The following is a 14,025-nucleotide window of genomic DNA, read 5'->3' as shown; positions in this document are numbered from 1 at the left end:
GAGTCTTTTATACAGGTGACTATGTAAGACAGCTGGCTTTAATGCAGGTAATGAGTGGATTAGGAGCGTCTAACTGGTCTGTAGGAGTCAGAACTCATAATGGTTTGTAGGGGATCAAATACTTATTTCTCACTGCAAAATGCAAGAAAAATTATCTAATTTATACAATGTGATTTTCTTGATTTTTGGGGGGATATTCTATCTCTCAATGATAAAATTAACCTACCCTTAAAATTATAGACTGTTCATGTCTTTGTCAGTGTCAGGTAAACTTAAAAAACAGCAAGGGCTCAAATAATTATTTCCCCCACTGTATATATATTTATAGTCTGAGGTTTAACAATGTCTTTAGGGAACTGAGCTTGTGCAAACCTTCCAGATTCTTTTCTCTGAATGGTCTAAACAGTAACTATAACCCTCCGCTGTGTGTCCATCTATTCTATTGCATACTCTTAATATTCGGAGTTCAACTATTCCTACAAAGTCCATTCAGTCCTTTTCAATGGAATCTTTTCCCATTATGGCTTATTATCAATTTAACAAACTGCTTGCTCAAATGCACTAGTGCTGTACACTATTGGATTTGTTGTCAAGAGATCTCTGCATTGAGTCTTCTTAAAAGCCTCATATCATGTTGCTAAAGAGTAATTGATCTGTTACTTTATCTGTATACAGCAAAGTAATATCTGCAACTTTAAGTTTTAAATGGAATACAGGAAAGCTCATATTGTATTTAGGATAACCGAGGTCAGATGAAGAAACGTGCAGTGTCCAAACTTATCGCTATCATGAAGAGCAATCAAAGCTGAGGGCTTTTGTTCTTCAGGGTAGATAGGAAGGAATACGGTAAACTCTAAAATGTAGCAATGTATCTCTGTAATAAATGAAAAGAGGATAGGTCGCCACGTGTGGTGCTCAACAGGACACAGGCAACATCCAAAATGGGAACAAAGATAAAACTGTGGCACTCCCCCCGTGGTTAAAAAGTTATTCCTTTATCACTTACCAGGTGGAGGATGCTGCCAGAAAAAAGAGCGGCGGCCGTTTGACGCTGCCAAGCGCTTCACCCAGGCTCTGTTATCTGATACACCGAACCCCCATTATATCCTGTTTCACCAGGTGGGTGGAGACATATAAAAAACAATTACATAGTAACATACTATTTACATAAATAAATAAGTTCCCTGTCTTTGAATCGAACCCCAATCTCCCACACGTCAGGCGGGAAACTCTCCACTATACTAACACAAATCACAAATGCATTACAATTCAAATGTTTTCATATATTTTTTAGAAAGGAACTTAGATCGTTTCTATCATTTAACCCTTATGGTCCCAAAGCTTCCAATCTTAGAATTAGTTCCGGTTTGCTTTTGTATTAATAAATTGTGTCTATTTCTCCAAGATGGCAGGGGGTCGACCCGTGCTATTCCTGCAAATCGCATTGCTTGTGCATTGCCTTTATGAACTTGTAGCATATGTTGTATTATGCATGGTGAACCCACACCTGTTTCCAAAGATCTCACATGTTCATTAAAAGGTTTGAACATAGGGCGAATTGTTTTACCAATATAGTGAAAACCGCAGTCTCAAATAACTGCACAATTGGTTTTATAGGTCATGAATTGTTTTACGTAACCCATGAATGTCCAATTTGGAGATGCGAACCATTGATTAACTGCATACAATACTTACAGTGACCACATTTGTGATTCCCTCTCTGTAATGTTTCATTTAAATAATTCGTATTAGTTTTCGATGAAAATTTCCCCTTTATCAAAATATCCCTTAAATCAGTACATCTCCTAAAGGATATGATTGGTTTTCTAAACACAACCTCAACCAGTGTCTGGTCATTTATTAATATATGCCAGTTTTTTCAGAGGACAGATCTGTTTGTATTTTATATGAAATCACAAACTTTTTATCCTTAGTTTTTTTTTACGATATAGTAATAATGAGCATTGCTCCATATGTTTCGCCTTTTTCAAATACCTCATTGATTACTTTTTCAGGATAACCCTTTTTGTTTAAATCTGTCTTGTAACTCAGTAGCCTGTTTGATAAATTCATCAGCTCTATCATTAATACGTCTGAGTCTCAAAAATTGCCCTTATGGTAAGGAATTTTTAACATACTGTTGATGGTAGCTGTTATACCTCAGTAAAGACTTTGTTGCAGTAGATTTGCGGAACTCCCTGGTTTGGATAGTGTCATTGATAATGTCCACCTCTACATTAAGAAATTAAATTTTGCCTTTTACCATTTTGTAAGTAAAAAGCATATTCACATTATTATCATTTATATAGTTAACGGATTCGAAGAATTGTATCTCAGAGCCTGCCCAAATAATGAACACATCATCTGAATATCAAAGGTATAATTTTAAGCGCTTCAAAAATGGATTATGATAGATCATCTGATCTTCAAATTCCGCCAAAAAAAGTTAACAAAAACTGGGGCTATAGGCGTCCCCATCACGGTTCCTCGATGTGGAGGTGGACATTATCAATGACACTATCCACACTAACCACTATTACCACTTGTCTGGACTTGGATCTATAATATTATTGACCAGCAGCGCGGATCATCCACAAATCCCGTTTATCTGTGTTTCCTCGGTTTGATCTTCAGCAGCTGGATCTACATGTCATGGAAGTATTGTATATACACAACTAAATCAGGTTAGCATAACCTTTTTAAACACTTTTATTTCTCCCAGATAAGACCTTTTTGCACTGTTTTTTCCTCCTAGTTTTCTATAATGCTCTCTGGGGGAGGCAGACATTTATTAATACAAAAGCAAGCTGGAAATAATTCTAAGATTGGAAGCTTTGGGACCATTAGGGTTAAATGATAGAAACGATCGAAGTCCCTTTCTAAAAAATACATGAAAACATTTGAATTTTAATGGATTCGTAATTTTTGTTAGTATAGTGGAGAGTTTCCCCGCCTGGCGTGTTGGAGCCTGGGGTTCGATCCCGGACAGGAAGTTTATTTATGTAAATTGTGTGTTACTATGTAATTGTTTTTTAAATGCTTCCATCCACCTGGCAAAAAAAGGACATAATGGGGATTTGGTGTAGCTGATAACAGAGCCTGGATGAAGCGTTTGGGAGCGTGAAACGGCTATCGCTCTTTTTTCTGTCTCTATCCTCCACCTGGTATATAATAAAGGAAAAACTTTTAGCCACGGGGCGAGTGCCACATTTTTTTCTTTGTTCCTATTTTGGCTATCTCTGTAATAATTACAGCTGGGCTTATGTATCAAGACAATACTTCTAAATATTAGATACATTGAAATATTTCTTTTGTATTGGGTGTGAACAGATAACCCTATGCTTGACTTTTACTTTGTCCATATACCCAACTGTTTTCTGCAAAAATGGCTGAGGCTTAGGAGGTGTAAATTTCACTTTGTGGCACACCGATAGCGATAGATGAGGATTGCACATCTTAATAAATTAGATACCTAATAATCCCAGTGCACTTTGAGCCCCATTCATTATTACATTAGCATCTGGGTTTTTTTGCCAAGTCTTTAATGTTTTGCTTCTTTCTTTTGTTTGTACCAAATTCATCTTTACGTTTGCACATTTTTTGCAGTCTATTTTATATGTATTCATTATTTTTTTTGTTTTTGTTTTTTTTTCTTTTGGTTCTCTACTGTGGGCATGGTTTAGGGTTTCCAGAAGTTTTCACCTGATTTGCGACTTTTCAAAGAAATTTTTGAACGGTTTTTGCAACATTTAGCAAAACATTCAACATTTTGCTCTAAAAATCCGTAAAAGCAGTCAAAGAAAGAAAAAAGATCATTTTTTTTTACTTTGCACAAAACTTATGACCCTTGTGGGCAAAAATTCGTCAATGAATGAATGCCTCAAGTTAGAAAAAGAAATATGACTTTAAAAAAACACAAATGATGAAGCCGGCCTTTTGAGTTTAGACTAGTGTATGAAATGCTAGTCTTAGCAATATCTCTGAATCTAATGGTACTCCTATTTGAGAGCCACATGAAGTACACTTTAACATCGGGTTTGTTTTTAGTGCATTAATCATTTTACAGTTTTGTTTTGCTTTGTTTTGTTTTGGTTTTTTTTGTGGTTTTTAATCTACTTTTATGTCTTAAAAAGTGACCAAACTCTTTCTTTTCCTTATAATGCTCGAAATGTAATTTGCAAAATTACTATTATAGACTTATAAAATAGACTTATAAAAATACTATTATAATTGCCTAACAGATGCTGATCAGTGCTGTAAAGATTTCTTTGATCCTTATAGCATGTTTTATGTATAAATCTACCAAGTTTGAATAGGGGTGAGTAAAGTCTTCCCAGTGTACCTGCTCTACCTCCAATTGTGCCACAGTGAGAGGAGTGCAAGAACCGTGGCCCTAGCCACAAAACAGTGTACGGAGCCAAGCTGCTCCGCTCCATGCCCTGTCTACGTCTGGCTTGGGCTGACAACTGATGATCAATGGGGATGCCAGGTGTCAGACACCTTGAGTACCAATCTTAAGGAAAGGTCATGAATATCAAAGTAGTGACAATCCCTTTAAAGTGTAATATTCTATTTTTCTTCTAGGCTTTTTACACTAGCAAAGATGGGACCCAAATACCAATGTTTATTGTTCATAAAAAGGGCATTAATTTGGATGGTTCTCACCCTGCCTTTTTGTATGGCTATGGTGGTTTCAACATATCTATCACCCCAAGTTACAGGTAAGAGTTTTACATTGATTTATCAGTGTCCCGGATACAGATAGTGCACGGATGCAAGGGAGAATGTGTTCTGAATGAGATTAAAGTCAGAATGCCAGTATGAAGAATATATTGATAGTTTTGATCAGTTCCTTTGCTGCACAACCATAGGGAATCAAGCGTTATAGATGTGTCCATCTTTATTGGCCTGCATTTTGTTAGGTACTCTGATTTCTCATGATACAAAAACATTTTCATGCCAACTAGTATAAACACGTCTATTTTAAATGTGTAATTTTTTTTTAACATCTGAGCCTATAGGGACATATGGCCAATGAGTGTCATCTGTTAGAGTCACTTAACAGATGTGTACTGTATGTTGGGATATCCAGTAAAAAAAAAAAAAGGTGTACAGAAAATGTATAGATTTGTTAAGGAGACTGGGGACAGATGGCTGACACAGCATCTGTCAGATATGTTTTTTTGTTTTGTTATTGTGCCATTTTGTACTACAAAAGATAAAACTTAAAGGAAGACTCATCTATATAGAACACTTCCATTTCTGTAACCTGACCTCAAAACTTAAAGCACCACTCCAGCGTTTTTTGTTTTTTTCTATTGCATCGCTGGAATCATGCTTCTAATGTAAGATCCCGTGTTCCCTTTGTGAATGAAGCCGTTGTGTGCATGCGTGACTAACCGCTCAATTCACATTTATGGGACGCACAAAAATAGCCATTCAGTCTGTACTGTAGCAATGAATAGAGTGGTGGTCTTACATGTGCATTACTGCTCCACACAGGGCTTTGAGGACTACTGTTCTCAGGATCGGTATGAATCCCATAATTCAGGCCCCCAGAGTGATCATACATTTTGATGTATTTAGTGGAGAAAAAAAGCATTTTAAAGCAAAGCTGTCAGCAAAAAGAAATAAAACATATTTACTTAGACATAGTGATATCTGCAAGTATATACCGATTTAAACATGTTCGGCAGTCTAAGAGTTGCTACAGGGAGAAAATTAAGTTATATTCTCCCTGCAGCCGGTCGCTTCCAGTCATTGGGCCTGTATCAATTAGCGCTCGCGACAGTGTGATTGACATCCTGCTCTGCACACACACCCTGCAGAGATGTCAGTCAAGGCGGAGGGGGAGTGGTTACAGCGCCATCACTTGTGTAGTTTTCTTTGAGTTCAAGAGAATTAGAAAAACAAGTCAAAATGTGTATTAGAAAATGTAATTTATTATGAGTCACATCTAATTTAAAATCTGATGAGCTTTATATTTTAAGAGTACAGATAGCCTTTAAACAAGTCATGGCGGCAGTATCTATGCCCTTGTAGAGTGTAGATTCTGACTGTAAAGATTTGGTTATATATATGGAAACTCTCTTCAGGTTCTTTTTTGTGATCTCTTGGCATCACTTAAAACAACACAGTACAGATTGGTGTCTTCTGTTTTTTTTCCTTATGGAAATACTAAACATGTGGAGAGGATGGTATGGATCCCATCTTGTAAATGAGAATACTACATTCACACATCCTAATGTTACCATCTGGGAGGAATTTTCACTATTGTCTCATCCATATTGCATCCATTATTTTTTCACTAAAGAGGTGTACTTGCTTTAAAGCCAATACAAAAGACCCCTGAAAGGTCATGTTTTTATTCAAATATAACACTAAGCAATAGATGTCATGAGACAAGGAGACAAAACGGAAGCCTTGTTACACAGCTTCCCATAGTGTTGATGGCCGAGTCTGATCCCCAAACATAGATCAGTATAGGAGCTGCTCCGAGTCTCACGGATCTCATGCATGGATCCATTTTTTTCACTGATTTATGTGTAGATCCATAAAACTCTATGGGCTGTGTGGTGTCCGAGAAAACATATGGACAGCACATGAATGTGTCATGCAGTTGTGTGAATGTAGCCTAAATCTTTATATTTTTTTATGTATGTTGAAGACATTTGATGTCAGTTGCAGGATTATTTCACAATACTTGCTTTTAAAGATGGTAAAACATTAGAAAAAAATCAAATGTAATAAAGGTCTGTTCTGAATTTGTCCACATATTATTTTGTCTGTCTACTTCCAGTGTTTCCAGGTTGATATTCGTAAGACATTTAGGTGGCATTCTTGCTATTGCAAATATCCGAGGTGGAGGAGAGTATGGCGAAACCTGGCATAAAGGTTAGTGTTACTTTTTACTATAGAAAGAATATGAATTATGGAGTACTTTAGAGACATTAAATGCATGTGCTTTGGGCTAAAAATCACTTTTTACCGTTGGGTTCCAATAAAAATGTTGCATTGTTTGCCTCCCATAGTGTCTGTGTTGAAAATCTAACAGACATTTATCACTGAGGATATGTACATCTACCCCTGCAAGACCTTCACCAATCATCAGCAAGCAGCAACATGCAGGGGAAAAAAGAATACGCCCCCACAATAGCTTAGAGCACTTTTCTCAGCATGAAACATTTAATGACAGAGTCTGATCTCCTCATTGATCTCCTAAATTATAACCTAGACTAAACTGCATTAAAGTCAATAGGATTAAATTATAACATTCATGTAAGGCTTTACTTACGCTCTTTTCTTTTTTTCCCTTTAAAGCTGCTATAATGGGTAGGAAACAGAATTGTTTTGATGATTTCCAGTGTGCGGCTCAATATCTAGTGAAGAAAGGCTACTCCTGTGCAGAGAAAATTACTATCAATGGAGGATCAAATGGTGGCCTTTTAGTTGGTATGTACTTTACTTTTGATTAACCTATGCTGTTAGGATTATATTAGCTTCCTGTATCCACTATAGCTCTCTTCCTATAATACAATGTCTGTATGAGTACTTTATTTCTATTGCATTGGGAATCATTGGACGCTTTGATGTCACTTTAAGATCACATGTGTATCTTGTATTAATCCACTAGGGTTCACAGCTGTTTTTCCTTGCTCCACATGGAAAAAGCGTTATTTACTCCACTCGAGCACGTTCGGTTAGATTGTTAGATGCTTCTTCAGAACAAAGTAAAAATGGTCATCAGGGACGTAACGCATTAGAAAACTCTTATGGTTTGGCTGTATATTATTGTATAGATATGTAAAATTTACAAACTATATATGTATAAATATATGCTGTTTATATACATAAACTAGCTGTACCTTTAGGCAAAAAAATGTGGGTGTGTTTCTATAAGAGTACAGCTAAAATATGTGTGTGTATACACATATACACACTTTTTTTTTCTATAAGGGAACACTACTTCATACTTAGAAATGGGCTAATTCTATTGGGAAAAGACCTATATTTTCTGTAGGACAGAATTACTTGCCATCTTAGCAGCTGACCTACACATGTTTCCAGATCTGACATTTACTGCAAAGATTTTTCTATCTTTATTACTAGGAGACAAGCTCAAGGATCCTTGTGCTCCCTTGTGGTTTCATTTTCATTGTTCTGTCCTTTATCAGTAATATATGTACAAGGGTAGGCATTGCCCTTTTCCTTTCATCTGAAATCTGGCCTGGATATATACATTCCTAATATGTAAAAGCTATAAAAGCTGTGCTAATATTTCATTCTTCTGATAATTATTAGCATCCATAGAATTATTTCTCATAAATACAAGTCCATTTTCACATAATCAGAAATTTAAAAAATAAAAACTGCGACTGTTGAAATATATAACAATTCATTGTACAAAACACAAATTACAAATTGCCCATGATTCTCTATTAGATAATTTTCTCTTCAGTCACATACAAATGGAAAAAATATAAAAAGTCTACAGTCCTGTTAAAATGCATGATTTTTGTAATGTATAAAAGTCATACCAAGTAGAATCATTTCAGAACTTATTCCACTTTGTGTCACCCATAATCTGTACAATTCAATTGAAAAAAAAAGAATTATTTTTTGGTGATAAATATGCGCACCCTTAAACCAATAATTTCTTGTAGTAGTGTTTTACCTTATAACAGTATTCAGTCTGTTTGAGTAGGAGTCTATCAGAATGGAACATCTAGAATTGCCAATCCTTGCCTACTCTGGCTGGGCCATTTCAAAACCCATTTCTTCTGGCAAAGCCATTCTTTTGTTGATTTGGAGATATGCTTAGGATCACTGTCATGCTGTAAGGTGGAATTCATCTTCAGCTTTTTTGCAGAGGTCTAAAGATTTTGATGCAAAATTGATATTTGGAACTGTTCATAATTCCCTTCACATTGACTAAAGTTCGAGTTCCAGCTAAGTTTCAATGGCCATAAATAATCCCCAAAACATAATGCTGCCTCCACCATGCTTCACTGTTGGTGTGGTGTTCTTTTGGTGATGGGCAGTGTTAGCTTTGCACCAGACATACCTTTTGTAATTATGGCTATAAAGTTCAGCCTCGGTCTCATCAGATCATAACACTTTTTCTCATATGTTTTTGGAAGACTTAATGTAAGCTTTGGCAAAACATGGCCAGACTTGGATCTTTTTCTTAGGTTTCAAGGCGGAAGCCTTTTCTTACAATCCCACAAGCCAGTCATGTGAAGAATACTGGAGATCGTTGTCACAAGCATATTTACAGACAATGGCTTTTGATGTAAATTGCAACTAAGAAAATGTCAGGAAAATCATACTAGAACATCTAAATTTTATATGGGGTTAATCCGAATCACTGTAAATGATGGCAGCTGTGTACTGACTACTATCTAACACGAGTTTAAATGATATTGGCTAATTCCGTACACAACCACATCCCCAATTATAAAAGTGTTCACACTTATGCAACCACATTATTTTATTTTTATTTTGCCCCTCAAAATGATTTGTGTGTTTCTCAATGGATTTGTACAGATTATGGGTGACATTAAGGCTGTGTGCCCACTATGCTTTTTTTAAGCGTTTCCGCAGCGGCAATTCCGCTGCAGAAACGCTTAAAAATCGCTTGGTAGAAGGTCTGCAATGTTCCCCAATGATAACATTTCCGCTGCGTATTATCATTGCTGAAAAATCCGCAGCACTACCAATTATTTTGCGTAATCGCAGCGTTTTCACTGCCATTGACTTGCATTGAATCGCTTAATATCCACATGACTACATGTGCACATGCGGATATTAAGCGATTCATTGTGCGGATGGTACCTGGGTCTGGAGAAGAGGAGACTCTCTCCTCCAGACCCGGTACCATAGTACCTGTAAAAAAAAAGAATTAAAAAAAATATATACATTATACTCACCTTCTGATGGCCTCTGGTCTCCATAGCAATGCGTCCTGGCTCCCCGGCAGCTCGCGATGGTCTTAAAGGACCTGCCATGACGTCATTTAGTCATGTGATGGGTCAAGCGACTGCTGACGTCGGCGGTCGCGTGACCTGTCACATGACTAAATGACGTCATGGAAGGTCCTTTTACACAACCGCGAGACACCGGGAAGACCGGACGCATTGGAGAAGGAGATCGGGCGCAATCGGAAGGTGGGTATAATGTTTTTTTTATTTTTTACCATTTTTATTCTTTTTTTTTAACTAACTTAACATGCCGGTTGCATGGATTTATATAGTGTGACCAAGTTGTCAAGCACTTTCCAAGTGATGCTAAAATCGCTTGGAAAGTTCTTGACAACCGCATGTGAAATCGCATGATCAAAATGCTTCATTTCCAGCTTGTCCCTGGCAGGAAGAACGCGTGTACAATCCGCATGTGTTTTTTCTGCCAGGGAGATGCAGAAACGCTCAGGAAAAATCCGGAGCATTTCTGCATCGTGGGCACTTAGCTTAAAAGTAGAAAAAGTTCTGATATTATTCTTCTTGATTTGATTTTTTTACATGACAAGAACCTGGCATGTAGACTTTTTATATCCACTGTATAGTAACAGCAAGTAAAGCAATCCAATATGTTCTCCTCCAGGAATGGATATCAATCAAAGGGTTAAGCTGGAAACACCTAAATCCTCATCAGACAGATATTACATTTTTTGGGAACGTAACGCCAGATCTAGTACAATACAGCCTCTTTATTTATATATCTCTACATAAAATGTTGTTGCTTGTAAATTGAACATTATTTATTATACTTGCTTATATGGCGCCATTAATTTCCAAAGCATTTTATAGACCTCACAATCTAGATTCCCTGTCAGTATGTCTTTGGAGTATGAGAGGAAACCGGAGAACCCGGAGGAAACCCACACAAACACGGGGAGAACATACAAACTGCTTGCACTTGTTGTCATTGGTGGGATTTGAACCCAGGACCCCAGCACTGAAAAGCAACAATGCTAACTAGTGAGCCACAGGGGTATTTCGATTATAGTCATTTATGCATAGCATATGCCACAAATATCTAAAAGATGGATATCTCTTCAACCCCCATCCTGCTTGGTAAAACTATTGCCAGGCACTGTATCCAGGAAGGGAAGGAATGAAGAGGTAATGGGAAAGGTACACGTGTGTTGCTCTCCATTCTGTTCTTTGGGAGGCAGTACCTCATTGTCCCCACATCTGGGAGTCACACTTATCTTGAGAACTGGGGTCCCTCTCCCAAAGAACAGAATGGAAAAAGCTACACAGATGTGTTCCCACTTCTCTATTCTTTCTTACTTTTTATTTATTTATTTTTTTTAAGCTTCACCCAACAGATACAAGGTGGGATGGGTTTTGAGGGACCCAGAAGTCTACATAGGTGCAGGTCTAAGATCTATCACATCTATTTCATAGCAAATGCCATGAAGATTGAAATACCACTTTATATTGTGCTAGTTATCTGTACAGATAAATTGTCTGCATGTGTCCCACTTATATTACTATATTTTATAGATGTTTCATTATTGCAACTCAGCAGTAGTTGAATTTGTTGTTTACTTTGGGGTTTTTTTGTGGACGAGGTAGTAAGTTTTAGGAAAGCTGCAAATTACATTCAGTATTGAGTTGGAAAAGATCCCAATACATTTGCACTCCTCAATTTCCTGAACATGAATCTGGAAGGTATAGTACAGATAATGAGATGGGGATTTTCTGATGGGAAGTGCTAATCTGCTGCATTTACCTCAATGCATGATTTATGAGGCATCTAAATGTATAAAATATGTGTTAATATTATTTTATAGCTGCGTGTGCTAATCAGAGACCAGAGCTTTTTGGATGCGCCATTGCCCAAGTTGGTGTGATGGATATGTTGAAGTTCCACAAGTTCACTATTGGTCATGCATGGACCACAGACTTTGGGTGCTCCGACAATAAAGAACACTTTGAATGGCTATACAAGTAAGAATTTTACATTTCTTTCTAGACTTGCTAAATATTTTATTTTAGATAGTAAAGTAAGTTATCATTGAATCTTTTCTCTTATACAAGTCCTGTTATTTCCATGTTGCAGATGGAAAAGCTTTGGTGGATATGTTGCATGCAATGTAGTGTGTTCTCCAATTGTGATACAAAATGGAACAATACAGAAAGAGACAGGAGTAAACATAGCAAGATAGTGTGGTCCAGGACGTGTAATAATGGTTTCAGTTGAAAGAAACAAAAAAAAAAAAGTTTTCGACACGACACACAATCGCAAGTATACAAATTGCATATGAGCGATCAGATGGTGAGTGCCAGGAATGTAGAAATAGTGGAGTCACAGCGAGTACATTATACAGTGTTAGGATTCCATTTGTCACTTCTTCATAGATTTTATCCATGTTTCAGACAATCCTTTCATCCTTTCAATATGAGATACTTTTGCATGTTCCAAACTGTACCACAACCCTTTCATAAGAGCCATTTATGACCTGAAAATTATCAAAGTTGACCATTCACTTTTAAGAGTAACCAACACCTTTAAACTTAAAGTGGTTATATGGGACTTTTTTGGGGTTTTTTTCAATGGGGCCAAGAACTTACCAGCAGGTAGTTGCTGACTAACTGCCTGTTCTGCCCGGTGGCGATCTCTGCCAGTTCAGGCAGTGACTCTCCGGATTCCTTTGACTTCACATCGAAAGAGCAGAAAAGAAAGAGGTGAGGGGCATCACAGTTGATGTGATGATGATTGACATCCAGCTTACTGCAGTTAGGCAGCATGGAATTGACTGTTGATCAGCATTATGTATGCAGTAACGCCCCGTCAACAGAGCATAGCGAAAGAGAAAGAAGTGCTTTGTCAACGTGATGTCACAGGGAGCAGGAGAATCTCTGCAGGAGCGGTCCGTGACCACTCTGAGCCAGAAAAGATTGTCACAGTGCAGAACAGGCAGGTAGTTAGCAACTATGATTTCAGGGGCTTTTCTTTGCCCTATCAAAACCTGGATGTAGATTTGTATTTTGTTTCCTTTTTCGTGTTCAGTTTCTGATGGCAGACAGATGGGCAGATACTCTTATTTCTTATTCTGGTACAGGACATAAATACATTTCTTAGTTCCTGAGACGTTAACTGTCAGTAAGATGTTCTCACTGTGGAATACCCTGTTTTTTTATGGAGACATGGGGTCTGTGTTGTCCAAAGAGTTTGAGAGTCCCCAGACCATTATATAATTGGTATGGAGATCATCCAGGTGGTTTTGGAGATGTGAGCTAAACATTGATGTTAGACTTGGATGGTAGCTGCTTGCCAATTTTTATTATTCCACTAATGGCATTTTGCCCAGTTACTTATTGTGTAAGCTTAGTTGACATGAACGATGGATGATCTTTTGTATAGTCAGAGAGGCTTGAAGCTGTTTAGATGACTTTCTGCAACTTTTTAGATGATTTGCTGATGTGTGTTTGCAAATCTGCCACTTCCGGAAAGATATGACCCTGCCCAAATCTTCTCTATTTGCAAACAATAATTTGATTAAGTCTTAGGGGATGATTCATTACGATGGCCATCGTCTAAGTGGCATGCCTCGCCAGAACTGCTGCTCCAGTCAGGGGCACCGTCACTATTGATGAATTTCACAGACGTGTGTAGCCATGCTCTGGCCCATTCCGGGTACTCCCCAGCTCCGCTCAATTTTGCAGATCTGCTTCAAACTGGTGTGAAAATGTCAAAAGTCACAAAATTTTGCACAACTCCGCATTGTGCAAAAATTAAGCAACTTTTCAAGGCGTTTTACGGCAGCTTTCATGACATAAAAGTTTTGATGAATCAGCCCCTTAGTTTTTTTTACACTGGGCAATAATCATCTAAATGAACTTTTGTTAAAACAATTGTTCACAATAATTTTCCAGTATAAATCTGTGCGGCAATCAAACAATAATTCACTCATTTATCTTTGATCATCCTTTTATGTAGACAGATTGTTTGTCCGCAGCACATGACCTCGTTTAAACCGGCATCTATCCATCATTTGTAATGTAGATGTAAGGAGAC

The 14,025-nt window shown here is 37.4% G+C and overlaps 1 protein-coding gene across 1 annotated transcript in view; it reads left to right on the top strand.

The window, feature by feature from the left end:
* The window catches only part of PREP (prolyl endopeptidase), a 136,630-nt gene that overhangs the window by 118,436 nt on the left and 4,169 nt on the right, over positions 1-14,025 (top strand). The window contains exons 11-14 of the mRNA XM_073675775.1: positions 4,585-4,721; positions 6,800-6,894; positions 7,321-7,452; positions 11,798-11,954. Coding sequence (XP_073531876.1) covers positions 4,585-4,721; positions 6,800-6,894; positions 7,321-7,452; positions 11,798-11,954 — 521 coding nt within the window. The remainder of the gene's footprint in view (positions 1-4,584; positions 4,722-6,799; positions 6,895-7,320; positions 7,453-11,797; positions 11,955-14,025) is intronic.

Source organism: Phyllobates terribilis, unplaced genomic scaffold (genome assembly GCF_046119375.1).
Source record: "Phyllobates terribilis strain yellow unplaced genomic scaffold, ASM4611937v1 Scaffold_3__8_contigs__length_932513732, whole genome shotgun sequence".
Taxonomy (NCBI): Eukaryota; Metazoa; Chordata; class Amphibia; order Anura; family Dendrobatidae; genus Phyllobates; species Phyllobates terribilis.
This window is presented reverse-complemented; position numbering and strand designations above follow the sequence as displayed.